This window comes from Elaeis guineensis, chromosome 4 (assembly GCF_000442705.2).
Source record: "Elaeis guineensis isolate ETL-2024a chromosome 4, EG11, whole genome shotgun sequence".
NCBI lineage: Eukaryota > Viridiplantae > Streptophyta > Magnoliopsida > Arecales > Arecaceae > Elaeis > Elaeis guineensis.
Window position 1 is genome coordinate 855,856 of NC_025996.2, and position 27,565 is coordinate 883,420.

The 27,565-nt window shown below is 44.4% G+C and overlaps 1 protein-coding gene across 2 annotated transcripts; it reads left to right on the top strand.

Moving 5' to 3' along the window:
* LOC105044278 (zinc finger CCCH domain-containing protein 24) lies at positions 1–27,523 on the top strand. 2 transcript variants are annotated; one of them, XM_010922098.4, is made up of 15 exons: positions 1–520; positions 17,655–17,747; positions 17,835–18,167; positions 18,377–18,449; positions 19,435–19,567; positions 19,646–19,799; positions 20,035–20,115; positions 20,441–20,563; positions 21,636–21,806; positions 21,887–22,021; positions 22,969–23,064; positions 25,827–25,884; positions 26,005–26,378; positions 26,871–26,914; positions 27,081–27,523. In XM_010922098.4, the coding sequence occupies exons 1-15, from the start codon at positions 71–73 to the stop codon at positions 27,322–27,324; spliced, it is 2,562 nt and encodes an 853-aa protein (XP_010920400.2). In that variant the 5' UTR covers positions 1–70; the 3' UTR covers positions 27,325–27,523. The 2 variants fall into 2 exon arrangements, with proteins under 2 accessions (XP_010920400.2, XP_010920398.2); XM_010922096.4 differs by having other exon boundaries at positions 25,827–26,378.
* The last annotated feature ends 42 nt before the right edge of the window (positions 27,524–27,565 follow it).

Here is a 27,565-nt window from a genome sequence, read left to right on the forward strand (position 1 = left end):
TTCGACTCGGAGTGGAACAAGGGTTTAGGTTTCGTTTCCCGAGTCGGTTTGCCGAGGGACGGCAGCAGCGATGGAGAGCGAGAGCGTGATGGATGTGGACGCCAGCCCTACCAGCAACGAAGAATTCCAGCCATCTGATCTCGTATCCGTAGAGGAGGAGGCCGGAGACGGCGCCGCCGAGAAGCGCAAGAGGGAGGATAAAGAGGAAGGAGGGAGACGGAAGGCGCTGTGGAAGACGAGCCTGTGTTCGTACTACCGGCGGCAACCGGGCGGCGGGGGCTGCAGCCACGGCGATGCATGCCAGTACGCCCACGGGGAGGCGGAGCTCCGTCCTCGCCCCGACAACACGTGGGACCCCACCTCCCAACGGGCCAAGAAGCTCCTCAAGTCCGAAGCTTTGGCGGCCGAGGAGGAGGACTCGCTGCCGGTGTCCATCGACGCTACCTCGCTCGACAAGTGCCTCATCGGCCTTCCGAGGAAGTGGACGTCCGACAATTTGAAGAACTTCCTTGACGCTCAGGCAAGTGCCATTCTTTGACGGTTCTTGACGATTAAGATTGCTATCTATTAGAAAATGTCTCCCATCTGCGTTCTTGGGTTCTTTCTAGTGATGTTGGTTGCTATATCCTATAAACTGAGTTGTAGCCTGCAAAAGCTTTTCAAGAAAAACTAGTTCAAATAATCCATGGGACTTGTGTGGAAAATAGTAAGAATGGATTTCTATGGGGGTCCATTACCCATTTGTCGTTCAAGATTTTTATTTGGAGGAGGTTATTAACTGGTCATAGCGCAAAAGGACCAGAAGTGCTGTTCAATGCTAATGCATGGTGAAGAAAGCTAAACAACGAGTGCCAGTGCAAGAGTAACTAGACTGAAGGTGTAAAAGCTTTGGTAATTCTTCTGATGTTGATGCATCCTGTTGCAGAAGATTCCGGACCGCGGATGGAGACGACTGGAGTAGGTCAGAGACCACCGGAGCAGTGTCCCTGCAAACAAGTCTTGATCGGAGTTGATTTCGGTGTGGATCCTCCGATGGTCAAGTCAGAAATCTCGCACAATAGAGGAGAAGGGGGAGAATTCTCAGAGAGCACAAGAATGGTGAGCACACATGCGTACTCGGAGGGTTTCCCCCTTATCTCTATTTATAGAGGGATTGAGGCAGAAAGTGAAAAGATAGAAAGTCATTCTGGGCCACTTGAGTCGTACGGACCATATCACGCGTTTTGACGGCTAGCGTGCTTTTACTCGGCGTGCAATCAATAGGGAAGGCGATGTGACATGGGCGTAGTCGACGCACAGCCGGCAAGTTGCATGGCGCAGTAAGGCGACGTATCCTGACTTGACATGATTAGACAAACTTTAATTAGTGGCCTCTGACCTTCACTTTAGATGGAAGGCCGTTGTCTAATGTCGGGTTCTTCTCTCGATACCAAAGTCTGGGGACCAACGGATGCCCTTGTTGCTAAATGGAGGGCGTCGGCCAGGAGAGAGGATCAGCCGGCTTGCCCGGGTTTGCCCATCCATTAACTAATAGTAGTTGGGATCGGTGGCCGGAGTGAGGACACCAGAGGGTCCTTCAGGAGGTCCCACCCGAAGACTGTGGAGAGTCAGAGAGGTGAGGCCCGACATATCCCGAGGATTGGTTTGGTCCGCCTCATGGGATTCGGGATGGCAAGGGCCGATCTCCCCGAAGTGATAAGTTCTAATAGTAAATGACTTAGAGACCGGTTAGGAGTAAAGATCGGCTTCAGACTCCCAAGGAAGATGCCAAACTTGGGGTTTTCCTTAGCTTGGTGCCCGATGACTGAGTGGTTCGGTATGCGTGCGTCTCCCGTGGTTCCCCTCTTTATCTTTATTTATAGAGAGTAAGGTCAAACGTGGAAGGACGGAGGGTCTTTCGGACTGTGTCCCATTGCATGGAACCGCTTGGGGCGTCTTTAAATGGCCCCAGTTGTAGACATTCCTTTAGCCGGTGCGCAATTGACTGTGGAGGGGATGGTGATGTGATGGGCTCAGCTGGTGCACAGCTAATAAGTGGAGTGGCACAGCCAGACAGTATGGCCTGATAGGATTGTACAAAGAGGAATGTTAGAGCATCCTCTAGCTTGGACCTTAGGCGAAAAATGGCTATCCGATGCTCGATCCTCTTCCAAAGTAAGCAGTCGAAGGTTGGCCAAAGAAGGGGATCCATCGAATTACTGAAGTCCGTCCGAGGCCCATTAGCCGCTGGGATTGGTTATCAGATTAGGATTCGAAAGCTGGGATTGACTCGATCTCGAGGGGGAGTTCGGACCATGGCACGGGTGTCGGGCAACCCTTGACCCTTGGGTGGCACATCCACCGTAAGGATCAGATAAACTAGGGTGATGCAGATTCTATGGGGATCAGTTCTGTCTTGACATCAGCGTGGACATGCTTCGGTCCAGGTGCAGTATCCCTCTCCAATATATGCCCCCTACTCTCGAGTCCGAAGCTCAGATGGTTCGGAGGATGGGAGTATAACAGGCGGCAAATTGAGGGTATGTATCTATTTGAAATCGAAGTGGCATCTTTACAAAAAAGAGGGCTGTTGCATCATCTGGCCATTAATGGTCGGAGGGGAAGGGATCGATTTTTGTGGGGTTCGAAGGGAGGCGCACTTCATTTTCGGAGCCCTCGTAATAGGTTCCCTTTCGATTCGCACTGGTCAATAAAGGAATGTCAAATGTTGTTTATTCATCGGCTGTCGGTCATCTCAAACTTGAGCCGCACCAGATCCCTGCACCTATAAAAAAAAGGGTTTAGGGCATCCGATTTTCTTCTTAATGCTTTTTTGGGTATTTTTTACCGACTCTTGCTCCTAGAGGTCCTTTGTCCCTGCTTCCTTAGTTCGTCGGTCATCTTCTCCGACAGCTGTCTTCTCTTCCTCCGTTCCTCCCCTCCGACAGACAGATGGGTTCTCATTTCCTCCCACCATTTTTCTTTCTTCTTTGATTTCTGTCTTTTCTTTTTTCTCACTCGATTTTCTGCCCCTCCCCTTTTTTATTCTTAATGGCCGACATTGAGGGCTCCGATGGGAGCTGGTCTTCAGATCGTTCCTTGGCATCGGGAGGAAGTATCGAGGGGGAAGGTGCCGGGTGTGAGGTCGAATCGACTTTCATGCCTGACACCATTGGATCCGTATTGAACTCGAGGGATTTGGGTTCGATTTGGGCTCAATACAGGATCCCAGCCGCATTCGAATTGGAGCTCTCAGGAACCGGTGGTAAGATTGGCGATCCTCTTGCTGGACAAATCGGCCTTTATGAAGAGTCGTTTCGGGCTGGGCTACGGTTGCTTGTGCATCCCTTTGTTGTGGAGGTTTTTCGCTTCTTTAACCTCTCTTTGCTTCCTTGTTCTCAATTCCTTTCATTTCATCATCGAATTTGTGGCCGCTTGTTTCTTGGTCGGGGTCCATCCGTCCATCCCTCTCTTTTGATCTTTCTTCATCTTGAAGAGGCATACCACGGATTGGTGGTACGTCTCTCCTTCGAAGGATGCCCCTATCTTGATTAAGGGGCCCTTTCTTCGGTTCATGGATAGAAGGGCCGATTCTCCTTTGTTTTAGATTCTTCCCTCGAATCATTAGCGCTACCGAGCTGGGGCCGATCGAGGGATGCTGTGTTTCGGATCCGAAAGCTGGAGAGGGAGGACCTTTGTAGCTCTATGCTGTTGCGGGAGCATAAGATTCCTCCCATGAAGGATTTGTTATTAGAGCAAGCTCTCTTCCGCATCGGGTTGAGTTCGGCTGATCCAGGAGGTCAGTTCGGCCGACCATAGCTTTTTTTCTTTTTTCTTCTACTTTTTATCAAATTTTTAATTTGTTGACTTTGGTGTGATACAGGGATGAAGCCGGAAGAGCTCGAGGCACCCCTAAGGAGTGCTCAACAGAAAAGAAAGGTGGTCCCCTCGACGGCCATTGGGGGCGCGAAGTAGCGGCCTGTCGAAGCGAGCACCAAAGGCATGCCTTTGGCACCTTCCGCACATATTGATGTCCCCTCAGCACCACCTGGAGAGGTTATTGCCCCTACACTGGTGGCTCTTCCAGTCCCCCAAGAAGGGGGGCATCGGCCCGCTCTCCTGATCTGTCGGGCCGATGGGGGTGTTCGGCTGAAGTCCCCAAGAATGTCACCATCGAGGACTACAAAACTGCCCGAAGTTTCATGGAAGGGATGCTGCTCCAGTCCGATCTCTCTAGGATCGAGCAGCAAAGCCTTGGGGCACGGCAGAAGGAATCTGTATCTTCTTTTGTTCGAGTAAGTTTTTCTGAAATGTCCTTTTTTGTCTTCCTTGTATTAGTGCTCACTTGATTCTGTTGACTCAGCTGGGGCATCATTTTGTAGTCTTCATCAATTCGGCAAGGACAGCGGAGATGAAGCTCGTCGAAGCTCAAGAAAGGCTGAGGACTGTGGAGGCCAATGCCCGAGTCTAGGCTGAGTCAGTCGAAGCCGAAATCAAGCATTTGAAGGTGCTGGAGAAGGCAGAGGCAGACAAGGTCAGGACGAAGGAGGAAAAAATAAAGGTCGAGGGTGACTTAGCCGTAGAGAAAAGGCGTTGAGCGACGCAAGTCGAAGCTCTCGAGGTCGAGAAAAAGATGGAGAATCAAGTCGCCAAAGCTGGGCGACTGGTCGTGGAAGCTTTTCGGGAGTCCACGGAATTCTCCAAAATCAAAGTGGACTTCGGCCTTGAGGCCTACAATGCAGGCAAGAGGGACTGGCGAAGGAAGGTTGCGGAGCACTTCCCTGGTATAGACCTGACCTTCCTGGGGGAGGAAGAGCCGAAAGGAGAAGCCGAAGGGGGTCTGGCACCTATTTTTCTTGAAGCTGAGGGGGCGAGGGAGCCCAAAGGGACTATTGCGGATGCCCCCCTGCCTGCTAGAGGCGCAGGCGAAAGGGTCCCTACCCTGGTAGCACCCATCGAACCCCAAATTTTGGCCAAGATGTTGCCAATCGAAGGGGCTTCGAGACCTTCCGTCGAAGCCCAGGCCGAGGTTAGAAATGCCTAGGGTCTTATTTTGTATTTTTGTTTTGAATTTGAAAGTGATGTAAACAACTTCTCAAATTAAAGAAAAGAAAATTTATCTTTTCCTTTGTCGATGTTGTCTTTTCTTTCCATGGATTACCTTGTCTGATGTTTGTTGTCTGCTTTTAGCCGGACCGACATAAGCAGCAGATTAACTCAGCCATAATGACGGCATTATTGCTTCGACCATGGATCGGGCGCTACAGAAGGGGATCGAGAGGGCAAAAAGGATAGCGACCAAAGCTGAACTGGAGCTGTTGATAATGAGGAAGAAGTACGAGGATGCTTCGATCGAAGTGAATCGCCTTCGTGAAGGCTCTTGATAGAATCTTTGCCATTACATTGCCAGGAAGTGAGAGGTGGTGGAAGAGAGGGACGCGGTTGCTAAAGCGGCAAGCAATGCTCGATGGAGATCGACTGCAAAAATAAGGCAGTTTAGGGACGAACTTCATTCGGAGCGGTTGACAGTCGCCAATCTCGATCGGATGGTGGGAAATCAACGGCGGATGTCGGTCGAACTCCAATATGTTTTTGCTTCGTCCGAGAAGGCCAATGATGAGCTTCGCGAGATCATCGTGAAAAAGAGATTAGAGACGACGGAGCTTCGGATTAAGTTGGCGGAGAGTGAGGCTGCTACGAAGGTCATCGAAAGTAAAGTTAAGAACTAGACAGTTTTACTCGAAGCCGCCTAGAAGGAGGCGGCGGTTCGGATTGCTAGCGTGTCTCGCCAAGCCTTCATAGCTGGGTTTGGAGAATGCGAAGCGCAAGTCTTCGAGCTTTTTCCCAAAGTAGACATCAGCTTTCTTGAAATTTCGGAGATTGGGTCTGAAAAGTGGGAGAGTTCGGCCATAGTAATTGTCCCTAGTCTCGAGGTTTTGCTAGAAAGGATCCCGATTTTGTAATTTTTATGGCCAAAGCCAAACTTGCTTCTCTTTTTATTCTTCTTTTGTATGATCGCATTTGCTGCGATCCTTTTCCTATAATTATTATGAGTGAAATACTTCATTTGGAATGGACCTTTGTGTTCGTTTGATCCCTCGTAGCTTTACCTTGGAATCGTATTTAGTAATCTCATGTTGATTAGGCATAATTATTAGGAACACTGTCTGTCCCAAATCCTCCTACCGAAAGGAGGGACCCTCAGCCTTCGAAAAGGTAGGGTCTTAGGTCTTCGGACTTTCCGTTGAGAAGCGGGGTCTTTATTATCAACCCTGCACACATGAGACAAGAATTTGCCGATTTGGTTCTAGTTAAGCCTTCCGATGCTTGGCTTTGGGGGGAATAGAACCTTGGAGATTGGCTTCGTAAAATTCGTCAACCTCGGTTTGATCTTAAGGATCGCCTCATTTTAGGTTTTTGTTCGGCTTCAATCTAACTTCGGTTGGGTCTTAATCCTTACTTTAGTCTGACATTGTCCTTGACTTCGGCTTTGCCAATGAGAGTTTTGCGGGCCTTGTAGAACTTGTTTTCCTCTTCAACTTGGATTGCCTACCCCCCATCTTTGGGCCTGACCAAGGTGACTTGAGGGGGTGCCTCCAATTAAGGGATGTCGAGACGGCTCGATCAAGGGTTCGGAGGTCCTTAAAAGGTTTTGACTCGCTGTAGTCTCAACGATCCTCAAGCACCTCTCGGAGGGCTTCAGGGGTTAGGGGCATCGTCGACCATGGCCTACTCCAGCCCTTGGATTTCCACGTGATGTACTCCGGCCCATGGATTCGGTTGGGCCTGGTTGATATGGGTGGCTACTTTGGTCTCTGATGGGGGGCTCGGCTTGTCTTCGATTCCTTTGGGACTCGACGGCATTTTTGCTTTATCGAAGCTCGACTTCGGTACCTTCGGGACTTGGCGGCATCTTTGCTTTATCGAAGTTCGACTTCAGTACCTTTGGAGCTCGATAGCATCTTTGTTCTACCGAAGCTCGACGGCATCTTTTGCTATATCGAGGTCCGACTTCGGCATCTTCGGGGCTCGACGGCATCTTTGCTCTATCGAAGCTTGACTTTGGTACCTTCAGAGCTCGGCGGCATCTTTGCTATGTCGAAGTTTGACGGTATTTTTGCTCTATTGAGGCCTGACTTTGGTACCTCTACTGAAACTTGACGGCATCTTTGCTCTACTGAAACTTGACGGTATCTTTGCTCTATCGAGGTCCAACTTCGGTACCTTCGGAGCTCGACGGCATCTTTGCTCTATTGAAGTCTGACTTTGGTACCTTCGGGGCTTGGCGGCATCTTTGCTCTATCGAAGTTCGATTTCGATACCTTTGGGGCCAAAGCTCGATGGCATCTTTACTTTATCGAGGTCTGACTTCGACATCTTCGGGATTCGACGGTATCTTTGCTCTATCGAAGCTCGACTTCGATACCTTTGGGGTTCGGTGGCATTTTTGCTCTATCGAAGCTCGCCGGCATCTTTGCTCTATCGAGGTCCGATTCGGTACCTTTGGGGTTCGACAGCATCTTTACTCTACCGAAGTTCGACGGCATCTTTGTTCTATCGAGGTCTGACTTCAATACCTTTGGGGCTCGACGACATCTTTGCTCTATCGAAGCTCGATGGCATCTTTGCTCTATCGAGGTCCGAAGGATTTCGTCCTACTTTGGTTTCTCGCTGAAGAGCGAGGTCTTGGCATCCTAGATGTCTAAGGTCTTCACGGGCGTTGACTCGCTGAAAAGTAAAGTTCGGCCTTTGGAGGTCTAAATCGGTTATCCCCCGCTACTTAGTCGCCGAGGGCTTCACTTAAGATTGGAAGAAGAGCGGTCATGTCCCGAAGTTTCTTCTAGATAAGTTCGAGGAGTTCCAGTAGTTGGCTTTATGCTGGTCAAAATCTATCAGTCCGCTTATCGGGAACCCAAGCATCCATCTATGATATGCCTTGGAACTTCATTTGCCATAATGGCAAGTGAGACTTTCCAAAGGGGTGGAGTGGGGATTTGTTCTGAGTCAATTTTTGATTGCCATATGGCAGGCCTAAGCGATCCTTGAGGCATCTTGCCGGTTATTCTTTGGTAATGGAAATGTGCAGTAAATGGCTGCGATGATCGGTGTTTCATAATCGGACGCATGGTGCAATCCAATTGCTGGTTGGTTGGATGCACGCTGCTTAAAATCTGTATAAATAGATGTTTCCCTTCATGGCTGATACATTCGTCAGGGAACTTGTCTTCCCCCTCAGCAACCTGCAGTAATGGAACCCACTCGACAAGTGAAGGAAGCGGCCAAGAAAAAGGCCGAATTCCTGAGGGGGAAGGTCTGGCCCCAGCGAGCAAAGGTGCATCGTCAGAGCCTCCCAGCGCCGGTCGTGCAGCCCCTCCATCGAGGGTCACAGGTGAGGAGTCTTCCACCCGTGGGAGTAGCCCATTCGGGCACTGCTGATAGGGCATTTGTCGAGGTTCGACTCCGGTGCGTTGCGGAGTACAAGGCCTCAGAGGCCTTCAAGAGGGACGTTCTCGATGTCTCGACTGTCGGGTTCATCCAGGGCTTTGAGAATTACAAGGTCCGCATAAAATACCTAATGCCGCAGCTAGATCTACACCACCTTTGTCCTGAGAACAGCGATGAGGAAGTTGGGGCATTTTCCTCAGATGAGGATTAGGCCCTTTTCATTTTGGATATGCTGGGATGCCCCCCTTTTTTTTGTATGACGCTCTTCTAGTGTCGTTTTTGTAAATATTAAAAGAAATAAAAGGGGTTTTCATATATACCTCTTCTGTGGATGTGCTCTCCTTTATGGCTGCAATTTTTCTCCCTTTCTTCTTTTCTTCTTTTTTTTTTGAAATTCCCGAAGCTATGCCACAAAGCTACTAGGCTGCTGTCCTGGGGATATTCCCGCTCCCTTTTATCTGGTGGGCCTGTAAGTTAGGCTAGTCCTCGTATCGAAATCGAGTTTTCGTCGAGAATCGAGATAGGAGCAGCGATGTCCTGAAAAAAGAGGATTTTATTGATGAATAATTAATACATCATTGATAATATATTCGAAGGTTTTCGGAATTTCAAGGATGGGGTAAAGGAGTGCCGTCAAGTTGCTTCAGGTGATAGGTTCCAGGTCGGACGACCTCAACCACGAGACAGGAGCCTTCCCATTTTGGGGATAACTTTCTCCGCTCCGCAGGTTGAGAAACTTTGGCGTGCCGCAAAACTAGGTCATCGATTTTGAACTCCTTGCTTTGAACATGGGAGTTATAGTAGCGGGCCACTTGGCGTTGGTATGCCGTCATTCTTACCCATATCTTCTCTTGAGTTTCTTCAAGTAGATCCAGATTGGCTCGGAGCGACCCTGCATTGTCTTAATCATTGTAGTTCTCGACCTGCGGGGAAGAGAGTCCGACCTCCACAGGGATAACTGCCTCCATTCCAAAAGAAATGTTGAAAGGGGTTTCTCCTGTGGGCGTCTTTTGAGTGGTGCGATAAGCCCATAGGACGTTGTGCAATTCATCTACCCATGCTCTTTTGGATCGGTCTAGACGGGTCTTCAGTCCCTGCAAGAGAATTCGATTCATTACCTCCGCTTCCTCATTAGCCTGGGGGTGAGCGATCGATGTAAAGTGATGAGACATTTCGAAACTTTGGCAAAATTCGGGCAACTTTAAGCCGGAGAATTGGTGGCTATTATCTGTAATCAAAACTCATGGGAGGCCGAAACGGCAAATGATGAACTTCTAAACGAAGTCCTTTACTTTGGCTTCGGTAATTGTAGCCAGTAGTTCGGCTTCTATCCACTTGGTAAAGTAATCGATGGCGACCAGCAAGAATTTTTTGTCTTGAAGCTTGCGGGAGCGGGCTCAAGATGTCCATCCCCCATTGGGCGAACGATCAAAGAGCGCTAATTGGCGTCAAAGGGATGGCAGGTTGGTGCTGAATATTGGCATTTTGTTGGCACCGATCGCAGCGCTGGACGAAATCAGTCACATCCTGCATTGTAGGCCAGTAGTATCCTTGTCGAAGTATTTTATATGCTAATGCCAGGTGATTTCCACATATGCCTTCGTGCACTTCTCGTAGGGCATAGCCGCTTTGGAGGGGCGAAGACACTTGAGGAGTGGAAGGGAGAAGGATCACTTATACAGTTTTTCCTCGTGGAGAATGTACCGAGGGGCTTGATACCTGATCTTCCGAGCCTCCTTAGAGTCCGGTGGTAGGATCCCATTCCGCAGGAATCGGATGAATGGGTCCATCCAACTGGGCTCATCATCGATCTGCAACACGAGTAGTGGCTCCTCGATACTAGGCTTTTCGAGGACCTCAAAGAAAGAACTCCGGGGCTGACCGTTCGGTGCTGAAGTCACCAACTTGGAGAGTAAATCGGCCCTCGAGTTCTCAGATTGGGGCACCTGCAGAATATTGAAGTCAGAGAAGGCCGAAACAAGATCCTTTACCTTCAGAAGGTATTTCTTCATGTTCTCTCCCTGTGCCTTGTAGTCTCCCTTGACTTGGCCGACCACCAACTGGGAGTCGGTATGGATCTTTAGCTTCTGCGCTCCGAGCTCCTTCGCAATCTTCAGCTCGACAATAAGGGCTTTATATTCGGCTTCATCATTGGTAGCAGAAAAATTAAACCGCAGGGTGTACTCTACGATGAACCCCTCGGGCCCGAAGAGCAGCAAACCTTCGCCAGATCACGCAGAGCTGGAGGATCCATTGACATCCACCACCCAGAACCCATCCGATCCTATGGACAGATCAAAGATAGGTGCTTCAGACTTTTCTTCAGCCAAATCAGGCCTTTCTGGATCTTTGGGGATGGTGCATTCAACAATGAAATCGGCCAAGGCCTGGGCTTTGATGGATTGCCGAGGTTTGAATTCCAACCCGAACTCAGTGAGTTCAATGGCCCACTTAGCTAATCTTCTGACGTGTCGGTGAAATGCAAGGCCAACTTCAGGGGCTGATCGGTCAGGATCACAATCGGATGTGCCTGAAAATAAGGTCTAAGCCTTCGGACGGCAATGATAAGAGTGAAGATAAGCTTCTCTATCTTGATGTACTGGGTCTCAGCATCATGGAGGGTCTGGCTGACACAATACACAGGCTTTTGAATCTTTTCTTGCTCCTGCACTAGGATCGCACTTACAGCGATCGGGGAAATGGCCAAGTACAAATAAAGCTCTTCGCCCGCCACCGGCTTACTAAGAAGTGGAGGAGAACTTAGATAGCTTTTCAGCTTTTCAAAGGCTTGGTTGCACTCTTCCATCCATTGGAAGTTCCTTGGCTGCTTCAGGATCTTAAAGAATGGGAGGCGCCGTTCGGCCAATCTAAAGACAAACCGGTTCAGAGCCGCTATTCTCCTTGTGAGGCGCTGGACTTTCTTCATAGTTTTCAAAGGGGGTCGTGTCTTGAATGGCTTTGATCTTCTTCGGGTTCGCCTCTATACCTCAAAACGACACCAGGAAGCCCAGGAACTTTCCGATGTTACCCCGAATGCACACTTCGCAGGGTTCAGCTTCATCTGGTACTCCCAAAGTGTGGCAAAGTTTTCTCTGAAATCATCGATGTGGTCGCATGAAGTTCTGCTTTTGACAAACATGTCATCCACGTAGATCTTCATATTTCGATCGATTTGGTACTCGAAGACTTTATTCACGAGGTGCTGATAGGTTGCACCTACATTTTTTAGGCCAAAAGACATGACCTTGTAACAGAAGAGACTCTGATTAGTAACAAAGACGGTTTTTCTTATTTTCTGGTGCCATCCGAATTTGGTTATATCCGAAGAAGGCGTCCATGAAGGTGAGGAGCTCATGTCTCGAAGTTGCATCCATCAATTGATTGATTAGTGATAGCAGATAACTGTCCTTCGGACATATTTTATTCAGATCTGTGAAATCGATACAGATCTGCCATTTGTCATTCGCCTTTTTTATCAAAACAACATTTGCAATCCAATCAGGATAAGTTACTTTCCGGACGAAGTCAGTCTAAAGCAGTTTCTCTACTTCTTTGGCTATTGCTTTTTGCTGCTCTGGGGCGAAGCTCCTCTTCTTTTGTTTGACAGGTCGATAGGTTGGCTTGACATTCAGTCGATGCACCATCACGACGGGATCAATTCCCGGCATATTCGTTGGGGTCCACGCGAACACATCCTTGTTCTCCTGCAAGAAGGATGCGAGCCGTCTTTTTGTTGCCTGATCTAACTTCGACCTGATTTGTACCTTGTGGTCCCGATTCTCATCATTCAAAGGGATCGTCTCAAGATCCTCCATCAGCTCTCCGTGCTTGTCAGTCAGTTCGTCACGGGTGTCTAGTCCATCTACGGGGTAGACCATGGGCAGGCTGGGGCCTTGGATTGCGATGGTGTAGCATTGGTGTGCTAGGGCTTGATTTCTCCGAACCTCACCGACCCTGTGGCTGGTCGGAGACTTCATCTTAAGGTGGTAAGTGGACACCGCGGTCTGGAGGGTGTTGAGCCTCGGACGCCCGAGGACGGCATTGTAGGCGGACGACATCCGAACCACAAGGAAGTTAACCTATGCCCTCAACCGCTTGAGAGCCTGTCCGACGATTACCGGCAAGGTGATGACCCCTTCAACGGGCATGGCGTCGTCGGTAAATCCTACCAAGGGAGAATCCAACTGCCCCAAACGCTCTGGGAATATCCCTATTTGGAGAAAGCATCATAAAACAACATATCAGCCGAACTTTCATTATCAATAAGTATGCGGTATACATCATAATTTTCTATCTTGAGGGTCATAACCACCTCGTCATTATGCGGGAGCTAGATCCTTGAGCATCTTCTTCAGTAAAGGCGATGGGTTCTCCAGTTCTTTGCCTTTTGGAAGGCTCGGCACTTCCTTCTGCTCTGGGTTGATGCCCCTCGGCTATCATGTTGATAACCCCCATTGGAGGTCGATTGTTGAGGACTTCTGATTGTTGTTGTTGCTGCTGAGGCTCCCTCAGGCGTTCATCATGCTGCCCCGCATGACGCCTGATGAACCAATCTAGGCATTCGCGTCAAATGAGCTCCTTAATCTCATCTCGGAGTTGGATACAATCCTCCATATCGTGGCCATGGTCGCGATGATACAGGTAGAACTTATTCAGGTCCCGATGGGCTGGCCTCGTCCTCAACTTTCGAGCTTCGGGGATCTGCCCGCGCATCTCAATGAGAACCTGAGCTCGGGGCGCGCTCAAAGGAGTATAATTCGTAAATCTCCTTGATAGGGCTCCTCTGTCGTTGCCCTCTGGGCGGAGTTCAGGATCTCCGTCGCTTTGGAGGCGATCAAGGACAGCCCTGGTTCTTCTCAGAGTTTTCCTCTCGTTGGGGTTTCTTGGGTTCTTCCTTTGCCAACCCTGTGACGCCCGTACTCTTCACAGGCTCGTCTTGAAATGCCTCATCTGTCCGAGCATATTTTTCAGCTCGGGTCAACATCTCGACAAAATCATGGGATACTTCTCCAGGGAATACCGGAGGTTATTTCTCAAAAGTCCGTCCTTCAGAGCGGTCATTGCGATCGCATGATCTAGGTCGTGTACTTTCAATACGGTCATGTTAAAATGGTTGAGGTAGGATCGAAGTGACTCCCCTTCCTTTTGCTTGATGTTGATCAGAGAGTTCGAACCTTTCCTTTACCTTCTATTGCAGACAAAATGAGTCACAAAGAGATGGCTCATTTGGTCAAATGAGTGGATTGTCTTGGGCTTTAGACTGGAATACCAGTGGCGGGCCACATCCATCAAGGTAGAGGGGAAAGCCCTACAGAGAACGACATCGGTGGCGCTGTGGAGGAGCATGACCGCCTTAAAGCCTTCAAGGTGGTCCATCGGATCGATCGATCCCTCGTAGCTCTCAAGCTAGGGCATTTTGAAGTGACGGGAGAGCAGCTCTTGCATGATTTCGACATTAAAGGGGGGATCGATGTTGTAGTTACCACTCCTGGTCAGAGCCTGATTCTGCTGCGCTTCGATTCTTTGGTTCATATCTCGAAGCCTGCAGTCAATCTCCACATACGTAGTAAAAGCCTTGGAGCGGGTGAGCAAGGTCGGCCCGGAGTCGAATCACACTTAGAGCACAAGCTCGGGGGCCGTTGTATCCTATGCTCCGGCCCCATCCTATGCTCCGACCCCCTCAGTGACTTTTGTGAGTTTGTCCCTATGGGGGAATCTGAGGACACTCTGCCGGTGGAGCCACCGGTTGCGCAGGGCCATTCTGCTGCATCATATGGACTGCAGCGGTCAAGTCTCGAGCTTGCGAACCAGCAGGCTGAACTGATCAGCTCCGACCACCGCTCTTGGCTGAGGGAGCCAAGTCGGGGCCTCGAGGGGTGATGTCTGAGTCTGTTGGTTAGGCTGGTTCTCCACTGGACGAGAGTTGACGGCATTCGAACGGCAAGATGTTCCTTTGCGTGGCGCCATGGTGCTGCACGGTCTCTCCCCCTTCTCGATGCGGGCAGGGCCACCCTTTCTCTAGCACCAATCTGTTGCAGAAGATTTTCGATCGTGATCGAAGATAGTTGGAGCAGGTCAGAGACCACCGGAGTGGCGTTCCTATAAAACAAGTTCCGATCGGAGTTGGCTTCAGCGTGGATCCTCCGACGGTCAAGTTAGGAATCTGATGCAACATAGGAGAAGGGGAGAGAATTCTCAAAGAACACGAGAATGGTGAGCACACGCGTACCCGGAGGGTTTTCTCTTATCTCTATTTATAAAGGGATCGAGGCCGAGAGTGAAAAGACAGAAAGTCATTCTGGGCCACTTGAGCCGTACGGACCATGTCACGCGTCTTGGCGGCGAGCGTGCTTTTACTCGGTGCATAATCGGCAAGGAAGGTGACATGACATGGGCGTAGTCGGTGCGCAGCCGGCAAGTTGTATGGTGTAGTAAGGTGATGTATTTTGACTTGATATGATTAGATAAACTTTAATTAGTGGCCTCTGACCTTCACTTTAGATAGAAGGCCGTTGTCTAATACCGGGTCCTTCTCTCGATACCGAAGTCCGAGGACCAATAGATGCCCCTGTTGCTAAATGGAGGGCATTGGCCAGGATGGAGAATCGGCCGACTTGCCCAGGTTCGCCCATCCATTAACTAATAGTAGCTGGGATCAGTGGCCGAAGCGAGGACATCGGAGGGTCTTTCAGGAGGTCCCACCCGAAGATTGTAGAGAGTTGGAGAGGTGAGGCCTGGCTTGTCTCGAGGACTGGTTCGGTCCGCCCCAGGGGTTCGGGATGGCAAGGGCCGATCTCTCTGACGTGATAAGTTGTAATGGTGAATGACTTAAAGACTGATTAGGAGTAAGGATCGGCTCAAGACTCCCAAGGAAGATGCCGAAGTTGGGGTTTCCCTTAACTTGGTGCTCGATGATCAGGTGGTCTAGTATGCGCGCCTCTCGTACTACATGGGGTGTCTTTAAATGGCCCCGATGACGGACATTCCCTTAGTTGGCGCGCAATCGACTGTGGAGGGGATGGTGATGTGACGGGCTTAGCTGGCGCGCTGCTGATAAGTGGAGTGGTGCAGCCAGACAGTATGGCCTGATAGGATTGTACAAAGAGGAATGATTAGAGCGTCCTCTAGCTTAGACCTTAGGTGGGGAATGGCTATCCGATGCTCGATCCTCTTCCGAAGTAAGTAGCTGGAGGTCGGCCAAAGAAGGGGATCAGTCGAATCACGGAAGTCCGTTCGAGGCCCATTAGCCACTGGGACTGGTTATCAAATTAGGATTTGAAAGCTAAGATCGGCTAGATCCCGAGGGGGAGTTCGGACCACGGCACGGGTGTCGGGCAATCCTTGAACCCTTGGGTGGCACATCCGCCGCAAGGATCGGGTAAATTGAGGTGATGCAGATTCCATGGGGATCGGTTCTGTCCTGACATCGGTGGGGACATGCTTCGGTCTAGGTGCAGTATCCCTCCCCAACACGTCCAATAAAAATTTTTGCTGGAATACTGGGCTGGGAACTCAAATGTTCTTGGGAGCATTCTTATCGCACTAGACCAACTTGTGTAGGTGTGGGGTTCCTTCCTCTCTACTTTCTCAACTCTCAAGGTTTGGCTTTGAAAAATGGGCAACTTTTTAAATGAGAAAATGAGTTCTACTTGGTTTTTTAAGTGTAGAATGGAGGAGTCGTGATGTGATCAAGGTGAATAGGGATATTAAGGGTCTCCAAGATTTTTGTTTTTGATATGATTTTTTATATAACTTTTAGAATTGAGAAGTTTGGTGGCTTTTTAGAGAATATCTTGAGACAGATGGTAGAGTGAGTTAGGAAGCAAAGTCTAATTTAATAAGGATACCAGAATTTCAAAAACTAGGCTGCCAACCTTGTAGCTTAGGATATCTGGTTGTGAAGGTTAAGATTAGGATGATTAGGATTTTTCTTCCTCAGAGAATCTTGTTGTTTGGAAAGTTGAGGAGATGGATCATACATGTAGAAAAGGCAAATTTCCAATTATGGTCTCAGAAATCCAAGGTCCTAGAGGGAGGAGTGGACCAGGAGATACCTAACGTTTGACCTTTTTTGTGCAAAATAGCTCCCCTAGGTCTTGAACCCACAACATTGCACTTGTCAGCCCAATCCTTTACGTTGCACCAAGCAATGGCCTCTGAGGTGGATCATACACTCAGAAGAGTAAAATAGATACATGGTTTAGTATATATATATTTTAAGCGTGGAGACAAGTTGGATGGTTTTAGCTTTACTATGGCTTTATATGTGGCAGAGATCATGCATTTGGAAATGAAAGATTGACAATTCAGGAAATAGTGCCATATCTCAAGTTTTGCCACAGTTGTTCTAGATGGTTTTTGTGGCAACCTTCAATGTATAGGTTGCAATGTAATTGTCTCCATAACTGATCAACTCCGCTCATGCAATCAGATTAGATGCCTTCTTGTGAATTACAAGGACATGCCAAACTTTGCTAAAAGGTTTATTTATCTTGTCATCATAGAAAGAAAGTCCATCATTATGATGTAGAATGGTAAATGTGTAAATTGTAAATGACTAAGCGTGTAAGTTACAAGTAATACGTAAGGTAACTATTCTGGCAACCTATGCTACTTTAAGAGATTGATGCTTTTTCGAGATAAGTGATAAGGTAATCATGTTGCTGCAGGCATAGTTTTGAGTTTTCAGTTCCATTTGAAAGAATTGATTGTTGATCTTTCTTTCTCTGTTTTCTTTCTCATCATCTATCCCCAATTAGAGATGTACTGACTCCTTTCTTTTGTTATCACTAAATATTGTTTACCCTTTCCAATGCTTGTAAATCTTGTTGATGCGCACTTGTTATTTTTGTTTAATTTATGATTTTTCCTTTTTTGGCTGTGACTCTTGTTAGTTTGCATGCACATGTTAGTTATGTATGGAAAGGAGTTCCAGGTGAACATTATGTTGTGCTTAAGTTCTGGATGCCAACTCTTTGGTATCCTGCATAGCCTCTCATCAGTACAATTTTGGTTTACATTTTGGAACTTGTCAAGGCTGTTGGATACTCTATTTTTTAAAAGCTCGTTGGTCTTAAGTCTCTTCATTGAAATTTTCTGCTCCTGCTTCACTTTCGCTGCTTTACGTATGAAGCTTCCCCAACCCTCCCCCACCTCCTACTCTAACATAACAACATCTAGGTAGAATATTTAGTCAGTTTTGTGAAGTTATAAATTTATTTCATTTTCAGGGTATCCTCTATAAAATGGCGAAAAAGAAGAAGGGTATGTCTGTAGGTTTTGTGGGTTTTGAGAATATTGAACAGGTTAAAAGCGCTATTGAGGTAATCCCAATATGAAGTGATACTTTCAGCAGTTCATTTGCTTACAACAGCCTTCAATCTTTCTACTAACAGTTCTTAAACTGATAGGTTTTAAATGAAAATTCTGCCGGTGGGAAGCAAATAAAGGTTGCAGATGCTGTTCGTAGACTTCATGAGAAGAAACCTTTAGTGGATGTTTCTTCTGATCAAAGTAAAGAGCAAAATACTGAAAGTCACCTAGGCAGTGATGATCCCACTCTTTCAACGTCATCGACTTTGATCGATGATGCTGATGCTGTTGAAAAGGACACATCTGTAGTGGAGGGTTTGGTTTCAAAGACAAGAAATGCTCGTGATGTGGTCACTCCACTTGCTCACATGCCCTACAACGATCAGTTAGAGCACAAGAAGAGCTCACTTCTACAAATATTAAAACGACTTGTAATGCCCATATGTTCTTTTGATAATATACTGTTTACTGCTGCTATATCTTAGCTTATATTCTCAGAGATTAACCATCATTTTTGTCTAATATCAACTCAACTAAGCCTCAATCCAAAACTAGTTGTGGTCAGCAATTTTGTCTACTCTCTTTGAAAAATTTGATGTTGCATTTTATGTCTTATTGAGTGTTAGCCCTCTCATTGTAGACTCGGAATGCACGCAAGGCTTGTCCAGATGCTGTTCCACTTCCAGAGTGGATTAATACATCAAGGGAAATAGGTAATATTTTTGCTCATTATAACCTTGGGCATAATTTTTCAAGAATTCTTTTGCTAAAGCCTAGACTTCCTGGTGTATTTCAATATAAAAAGGTATATTTTTATATAAGCATATCTTTGAATTTGGTACTTAAAAAGAACCCTGTTCCCATCATAATATCTTAGAGTTGATGGATTCTTTTCTTGTATATCCCCAACCTTTCTCCCATTCCTTCACTTTCCTATTATTCAGATCAGAAGATTGAAGTAGTTGTGGGACCTTACTGGAGACTGGGACCTTTTGTTTCAATCGACCCTTTCTTTTCCAGTAATGACAAGGCCTGTAGGATACAAGGATCTGACTGTTTTTAGGGTGCAGATTTGGGGGGCTGAGCTCATCCAAATTGACCCATGGGCCTTGTCCAGGCTACTTTAGCAAGAGCTCCTCCTGGAATTCATCAAGCTCTGTTTTATCCAATTTTTGACCTGGCATTGTTCTAATTTGGTGGGCCAAGCTTGATTTCAGCCTGAAACTGGTCAAAAGTAGCAAATAAATGTGTGGATTACAATCTTATATTGTATGTCATGCTGTTTGGGCCTGTGTGCTGTGGCAGTTTGTGGAGTCGGGATTAGTGGGTTCACAAGCTCAGTCCAAGTTTTGCCCCCTGATGAGCTGGTTCAAGTAAGCTGGACCAGCTTGGTGGCCGGCTGCCACCTGCTTTGTAAGAGGATAGATGCTTAATTGAATCAACTTCTAGGACTCATGTACTCAGAAATACTGTACCATGGTGAGCAAGACAGCTTGATAAAGTAACTCCTTGTTTGGCAGTATCTTGACAATTTTAGAGACAACAAGCTTCTTTGCCATGTTGAAGCATATCTCACATAGGGCCCAATTTGTGGTTCCATATTGCATATTTGCATTATGAATATCGTTTAATTATTGTTTTTATTTTTTTGTGTTTTTGATAATGCATCAGAATGACCTTCCTCTTCATTACATGTAGGTGGTCTTCCATGCAAATTTGAAGGCGTATTAGATTCACCAGTAATCAATGGTTATCGAAACAAATGTGAGTTTTCTGTGGGCTGTTCACTACAGGGAAAAAGAACTGTGGGGTTCATGCTGGGTAATTTCAGGTCAGTTTGTTGGATGATGTCTTTGTGAACTGAAAAATTTGCATCTAATTAAAAGTGTTTTAAATCTTGAGATATCAGGGAGGGCATCACAGCAGTTGAGGAACCTGTCAACTGTCCAAATATCTCTAGAATCTCCTGTAAATATGCTTCAATCTTTCAAGATTTCCTCCAATCTTCAGTCTTACCTGTATGGAACAGAATTAATAACACTGGGTTTTGGCGTCAATTCACGGTACCACTCCTAGTAATTTTGATTATGTATCTTGTAATTTTCAAGGCACAAACCATTTGCATCATTCACTTTGGACACTTAATATAAATTACCATTTTTGTCTCGCTAGCATTGTGCAGGATATGTTCATTGGTTTAAATATTAATATTACTCTAGATTTTGTTGCATGTATGTGATTATTTTGTGCTTATCAACAGAAAATGGATGAAATTGTACTTTTGACATTTCATACTAGGTCCGAGAGGGAAGACGTCCAGGTCAAGCTGCAGCTGAAAATCTAGATAACCAAATCACAGAAGTAATGCTTATTGTTCAGGTTTGCTTCTCTTAGAAATCATTCATACATCTGGGGGAATACATTGCTTTATTTTTGATAATAAAGCATGTTAACTTGTGCATGCACATGCATACCTTTCATGCAGAGAAAAATATTCCACATGCTAATACTTGGTCAATTTAGCCTTGAAGAGTGATCCTTATCTATGCAACATTAGTCTCTCTCCTTTTATTACTTGCTAATTAAGAAAATATTTGATCAATTACTTAGCATGTACAGTGTGCTCAATCAAAGATTTTTCATTGATTTAACATGTCTCTTTATCGAGCGAGACTTAATGTTAAGTTGATAACCTGATCTGCAGGTTTGCTCATCAGGTGTTGATGAAGAACTGATTAAAAATGAATTCAGGAGGATGACTCAGGTTCTGACACAGGAAGCAACTGCATGTTCGCCTCTACTACCTCTCACAACAATTGTAGTGCAGGTAAGTTCTCCAGCTTTGGGAACATTCGTCTCTTCTGCATTGTATATTGATATCTGGGTACTGGAATGCTTGGAATGAGACTAGCTTCAATCATGTTTTCATGTGAGATCATAAGTTTAGCATGCTGGATGGGAATGAAATAATTCATTTCAGGATTTGCTTACAAAGAAATTTATATTTCTTTGAATGACTAAATTTTTCTCATTGTTACCAAGTCTTCCTATGCTTTCAAATCCATTCATCTCTGTTATGAAGTAGATCAGCAGCTATGTATCTCTGTTACTTTGATGTCATGTGACTTAAGTCCATTTTTCTTTTAAGATTTTTGAGAGTAGGTCGTCTGGCTTCTTAACTTCTTCAAAACAGATTTTAAAGGAAATATTTCTGCATTATGGAAATATGACAATTTAATTGTTGGTGCTATTGATTTCAACCTAGAGTATGCTGTCCCAGAAAAAACTAAGTTGTTCTTTTTTCTCATCCTTTTTGTTCTTCGGTCATACCATTTGTTGAGTAATGGATGAGCTTATGTAAACTACTATCAGCAATATACATTGGTTTTGGGCTGACATGGGCTCGAAAATTTCTTGTTTGACTTTAGTTTGTGAACTTGGTAACCTGGCTTAGCCTAAGTATGACATGGCATGTGTTCTCATGTGCAAATATCTTGTATGTGCATGGCAAACAGATGTCATAGTAAAAGAAGAATGTGATGGGTTGAAATTTGTATTTTGGTGAGTAAAAGAGTAGTTATGTGACTATTTGTTTGCTATTATCTCTTTTATTAAAAAATAATTTAAATATTCAAATTGGCCATCCCAAATTTGAACTGTTTTGGGTTGGTTTTCTGCTGAAGCTAGGCCCGCTCAGTCTATTTGAGCTAAGCTCACACATTGTTGTCTTGTGCTTTGGCTGTGATATGTTGGCCAAAGACAGGCAGGCTGAGCTTGGACCAAGGCATCAGCAATGCAGGTGAAGTTCTGAATCATCTGTGGTCTGGTCTTGCCAGCACAACATATACGCTGTTTGTTTTATATGTTCCTCGCTTATTAAAAGAAATGAGTTTAAGCAGGATCATAAAGGAATATCAAATGCTGCACCAGCTGATTGTCCATTGCTCCCGCTTCTAATACCAAAGGTGGAAGACCAATCTGGTTTGGAAAGGCCATATGTCGGTGAAGCAAGAATTCATGACTATATAAGCAATCTTCGCTTCTCGATATCACCAACAGCATTTTTCCAGGTTAGAATCTCAACTGTTGCTTACCTTTTCACCCTTCTTGTTTAGAATGGTTACTTGATTTATGGTTCATGAGATTACAGGTTAACACTCTTGCTGCAGAGAGGTTGTACTCCCTTGCTGGTGACTGGGCAGATCTAAATTCAGATACATTACTTTTTGACATTTGTTGTGGGACAGGAACAATTGGCCTCACTTTAGCGCATCGTGTCGGCATGGTAATTTCCAAAAAATTAAATTTCATGTCCAATTCCTATGTCGAAAGTTTCTGAATTCTTAAGTCTGTTTAAAGCTACCACAAAACATGACCATGACCAGTATAATTTGTTGTACTATTTTGGAATGGCTCTGTGTCTTTCTTTGCCATGTGTTTCTAATGTGGGCTATTGATTCTTTAAAAACACGGTTCCCAAATTCTATCACATAAATCCCATCAGAGGATATTAACTCTCTTTCATAGATTATAAGACATCCAAGTGTTTCTTCTTGCTGGTTTGTTCTTTGATCTTTGTCTACGTTACAATACTATCTCTGATATTCTTTTACCACTTGATCTTTTCGACTTTAATTTACTTGTGCAGCATCTGAACATTGTGATTCCTAGATTTCCTCCAGTGGCCTTGTGTTCTTCCTAATCTAAGCTCTTTGAGAATGTTCTAAGTAGTGGTTGACTGCTTAAAATGTAGAAACGGTTATTATTGTTTCTTGTGTTTTAATTCAAAAACATGGCAGTATTTCTATCTTTGCTGGTAAAAAAGGGTGGCCAAATACATGATGCTCCCGCCACTATAGGGTCTAGGGAGGGTCAATGCACTCTGCCTTAACCCTGCATGTGGAAAGGCTCTTTCCATGTTTCGTACCTGTAGTCTTTGCTGGTGCCACATGTTTAACACCTTATACTTGCTTGGTATTATATCTAAGAACATTGAACTAGCCTTGGCTATATAAGCTGGCACTAATCTTCAGATGTGTGAGATGACAACTGTTGGCTATTTCGATTTACTTGGTATAATTTATTTATTTACAGTTTATTACCAAATAATTCAGGATTGTCTGCTCTTGAGATGTGGACTTAAAAAAAGTTGCAAGATCTTGTTTCATTTGTTCTCACCATCTACTTTCTCCTGACTTTTTTGTTTCTTATTTTGACTTTTAAATTCTCCAGGTTGTTGGCATTGAAATGAATGAGTCTGCGGTTTCAGATGCTCAGAGAAATGCAGTAATTAATGGCATAGAAAATTGCAGGTTTGTCTGTGGAAAGGTGAGACTTGGATAAATTTTTCTTTCTTTACTTCCAATATTTGTTGTTGATGGCTCTGAAAATGGTGTCACCACTATTTGCACATCTTATCTATGCTACCGCATTGGATGTGCCAAGGCATTTGAAAGATGTATTGACAGAGTTGTCTGTCATTTCTGATTGCTGTGTTCCATGTATACAGATTAAACTAGTGTTGGGATTTATACAATCTTTACAGAGTGTCAAATGTTTAGGTGCTGGCAAAGTTATATTAGCATATTCTTGTTATAGTATCACTATTTTGTTTATGAGGGGGAAATGAATATGGAATATGAAAAGAAAAAGGCAATAGAGACAATCCTGGATGTTCAACTACCATGATCTATGCAACTAAAAAAGTTTGCTCATCTTACATTAGGTATTTATTCTGTTACGCATATATATTAATCTGCTTGCATCCTGATCTTTTTATATTCCAATTTTTTCAAGTTGATATAATTGATATTGTGTTATCTGTAAAAGAAATTATCTGTAAAAAAATAACTAATATGAATTCCACGAGTTTGTTATTCCTAATATGTTCTGGAAGGTTTAATCTCCATATTGCTTTGATATCCTTGTGGGATCTAATATCCTACACGCACATGTAAACATTAAGCCTTTCACAAGGTATTAAGCTTGCATGTACCTATCGGAAGTCTAAAATTTGAGGAGGGAAAAGACTAGTCCCTGGAGATAAGCTAGCATAAATCCAATGGAAGAAATTAACAGAACATGACATCAAATTGTGTTTTTTTAGACCAATTGTGTCTTTATTTCGTTTAACAACCTACAAACCATAAACTTGTCAGGTCTAATGTGTCTTTCAAGGTTTGGAATATCAACCTTTAGGTCAACATTCCTGTGGTGATAATCTACATGCTCAGCTGGCTGATGATGCACTTTTCCCCCTCTCTCTATGGAGCTCAAGGATTGATGTCTTCTTTCATAGAATCATGACTGTCATCATCCCGGTCCTGAGTATCAAAGTGCTCATGACACTTCGTGAGCCATTGGATTTGCATTCTTAGTTTGTTCATCTCAATGTGGGAACTGGTGCGTCACTGCCATTGCCATTGGTCCTCCCTTTCAAGTGCCCACCATGGAACCTTTGCAGCTTCATAAAACTCCAAGGAAGAGAACCCGCTCTAACACCAAATCAATGGAAACTCAACACTAAGTTTCACTCATGGCATGAGATTGAACAAAGAAGCAATTACAAGCAACTATGGAAGAATCGGCCAAAGCCAAAGAATAGGCAAATATTGCTTTATCCAACATCTCACTTCACAGCAATAAAATAGGCTTTCTGTTCCACTCTCCAATGCAAGTATTTATATCCAAAACTTAAAGACAACAATCATAAACTGTTTAGAATAAGATAACTAAAAGAATTAACTATAGACTAGTTCTAGTGGGACTTGCGCACAAAAAGTTAAGTAATAAAAATAAATAGTTATAGTCATTGTAGTGAGCAAGCATTCTGACTTTGTTTCTTGGTCTCCCATCTGTTCTTGGAGTCCTTATTGCATTTGGACTAGAATCTTGTGAAGAACCCGTGGGTTGTGGTTTTCCTTAATCATAGTTGCATTAACCACTTTGTCCATATTCAAGTTCAAAATTATGTCTCTTCCTGCTTCTAATTCTTCTATGTTCCGTGGGATATAGGACTCCCACACACTATCACATACATGTATGCATGCATGCACACATATATATGTACACGCACACACACACACACACGCATGCACGCACGCACACACACCTGTGCCTAGATTTTTCAAAGTTGCCATGTCTGACACTTGGACACTTGGCATCTGTGCCAACTAGGTAACACTAATTAGAAACCAATAGTCAATCAGCAATTCTACATTATATTTATTCTCTTTTATCAGATTATATAAGTGACCCAAGTTATGTGCCAAAGTGAAGCTGAGTGAATCTAAGATCTCCCATGTGCACATAGTTAGATGTTTTATTTTTATATGGTCCATAAATTTGCATGTGCCATTGCGTTACCGCAGAACTAATCTGGCAAAGAGATTGAAATACCCTTTAAGAGCATCGACAAATTAAAACCAAAATGAGGACTTGTGGATCTGTACTTTTTACCAGACCATTTTTTTAGTAATTGTCAACTACACGAAGTTATCTCGGATAGATGACCCTCAATTGTGTTTACCACTCTAGAAAGTGAGCAATCGCTTGATACGTTCCTTTTCTTTTAATTTTAATATTTTTAAAACCTTTCTATTTTTTCAAATACTTTCACTCACTTGCAAGGTTTGACACTGAACTTTTCAGTTTTCACCAAATAGCTCTTCTTCTTCTTCTTCTTTTCATTTTAATCCTTTATGAGATGGTGCTTCTGTTCTGCTGATTTTTAAATTTTTTTAACACTTGCAGCTTTGGTCTAGTATTTTTTTATGTCTCAGATTCTGACTTAGATCAGGATCTCGTCGATTATATTCACCATAATGTAATGACATCATAAATAATTTCTTCTACCTTTTCTTTGAAAATGTTAAATCATATGACATTAAAAGATAAATGCTTTTAGAAAATAGGGAGGAGGTTCTCTGATGACTTGTTTATGCCTAAAGGACTTCTGCTTTTCACGACAATCTAAAGTTTGTTATGTTAAAAACTATAACTGTTTTTTGGTTCTTGATTGCATTTGAGATTTTTTTCAAATGGCAATGCTCTATGTAATTCTTTGTACCTTCCTATTTGGGAGGTGACAGGCTGAGGATGTGATGGGGACTCTACTTAAGCAGTATCTTGACATGCCTCAGCAGCATGGTATAGTCTCTGATTTCTTGGAAAGCAATGGCACAAATCAAGATGATAATGTAAAAAATGACAACAGTGATGGATTAACTCTCCAGTCTGACACAAGTACATCTGCTGATGATCTTCTAGCTAATGCAAGCGCTAAGGAGATCCTGATGTTGCCGGAAGAGAGAACTGATGAAAAGTTGGATACCTTGGTGGCTCCTGAGCAGAACTTTGATGGAAATACCACCCATGAAGAAAGTTGCATAGATCATGGCAAAGACAATGGTCATGGCTCATTGGCAAATAAGGGCTCAAACAATGATGCCAACGACTTGTCAGGAACTTTGAAGAATTGCACGGCAGGATGCGAAGAGACAACTCATGAAAATCCAGAGCGCATTGAAATGATTCAAAATAACTGCATCTCTGAATCAGAAAAAGGGAAAGCTGAAGCTATTCGTCAATTTACAGATGTAGTTGCTATTGTTGATCCACCACGGGTTGGCCTTCATCCAATTGTAAGTAACACTCCTCTATGTACTTGTATATTGGAATCCTCTTTCTTTTTATGGAAGGTAGTGATTAAATTTGAAACAGCTTTGTTAGAGACTCTCTAGCATCCCTTTCTTTATGTAATTAGAATATTTCTCAAAGCCGCTCGTTCAGTCCTTTTGGTCAAAGGCGTGATATTTAATCTGCATAACTTAGTCTAATTCTGAAGTTCGGTTTTCATTGTGAATTTTTTCATATCCTGCAATTCTTTCTCACAAGTCGTCCATGAGAGCAAAGTGTTATGTTATTTTTTTGAATAATGAGAATCAACTGAATTGGGAAAAACTGCAGGCATTTTCAATCTTTTCCCTGAACCTGTGAACCATGTTCATGTGACTACCAAATTCCTACATGATTTTTGCCGCCGGTCTTCATTTTCTTTTAACCATCAAAATGTTTGTCGTGTTCAGATTATCATAAATGTAGATGACTGATCTGATGCTTTGTATGACTTGCAGGTTATTAAATCTTTAAGAACTCATCCACGTATACGGCGTCTTGTGTAAGTCCTCTATCAATCTTTCTTCCAATCTGTAATATTTCTATGCTTGTGTATAGGCTGTTTCCCAACGCATGATTCTCATGTACCTTAATTCTCTCTCTCTCTTTCTCTCTCTCTCTCTATATATATATATATATGTACACAATTCTTTCTTGTCTTCTATCAGCTACATTTCTTGCAATCCGGAAAGCTTGGTGGCTAATGCAATTGAGCTTTGCACCCCAACTACCGATAAGCCAGAGAAAGGAAAAGGCAATAGAAGTTGGAGAAACATGAGTAGTGCTGGTCTAGCAAGGTATCGGGTAAAATCCATGCCCAACTCTGAGCCATTCCGACCAGTCAGGGCAATGGCTGTTGATTTATTTCCACACACTCCACACTGTGAGATGGTGATGCTTTTTGAGAGATGATTTTCTTTTTCTTTCAAAAAATGATTTATTAATAAATATTCAGATACTGATCTGCATCTAAGCTTATAAATTAATGTGAGGAAGTCGTGGCTGGAATCAGTTGCAGTAATAGTGGTAGCAAACAATTGTTGGATGTCTGTGATGTTATATACTCTGCATTGATCAACGTCCAAGAGTATATTTAGTTCTTTTGTTAAAAGATTTCTTGAGCATTACATGCTTGATTTTGCCTCCTGAAAAT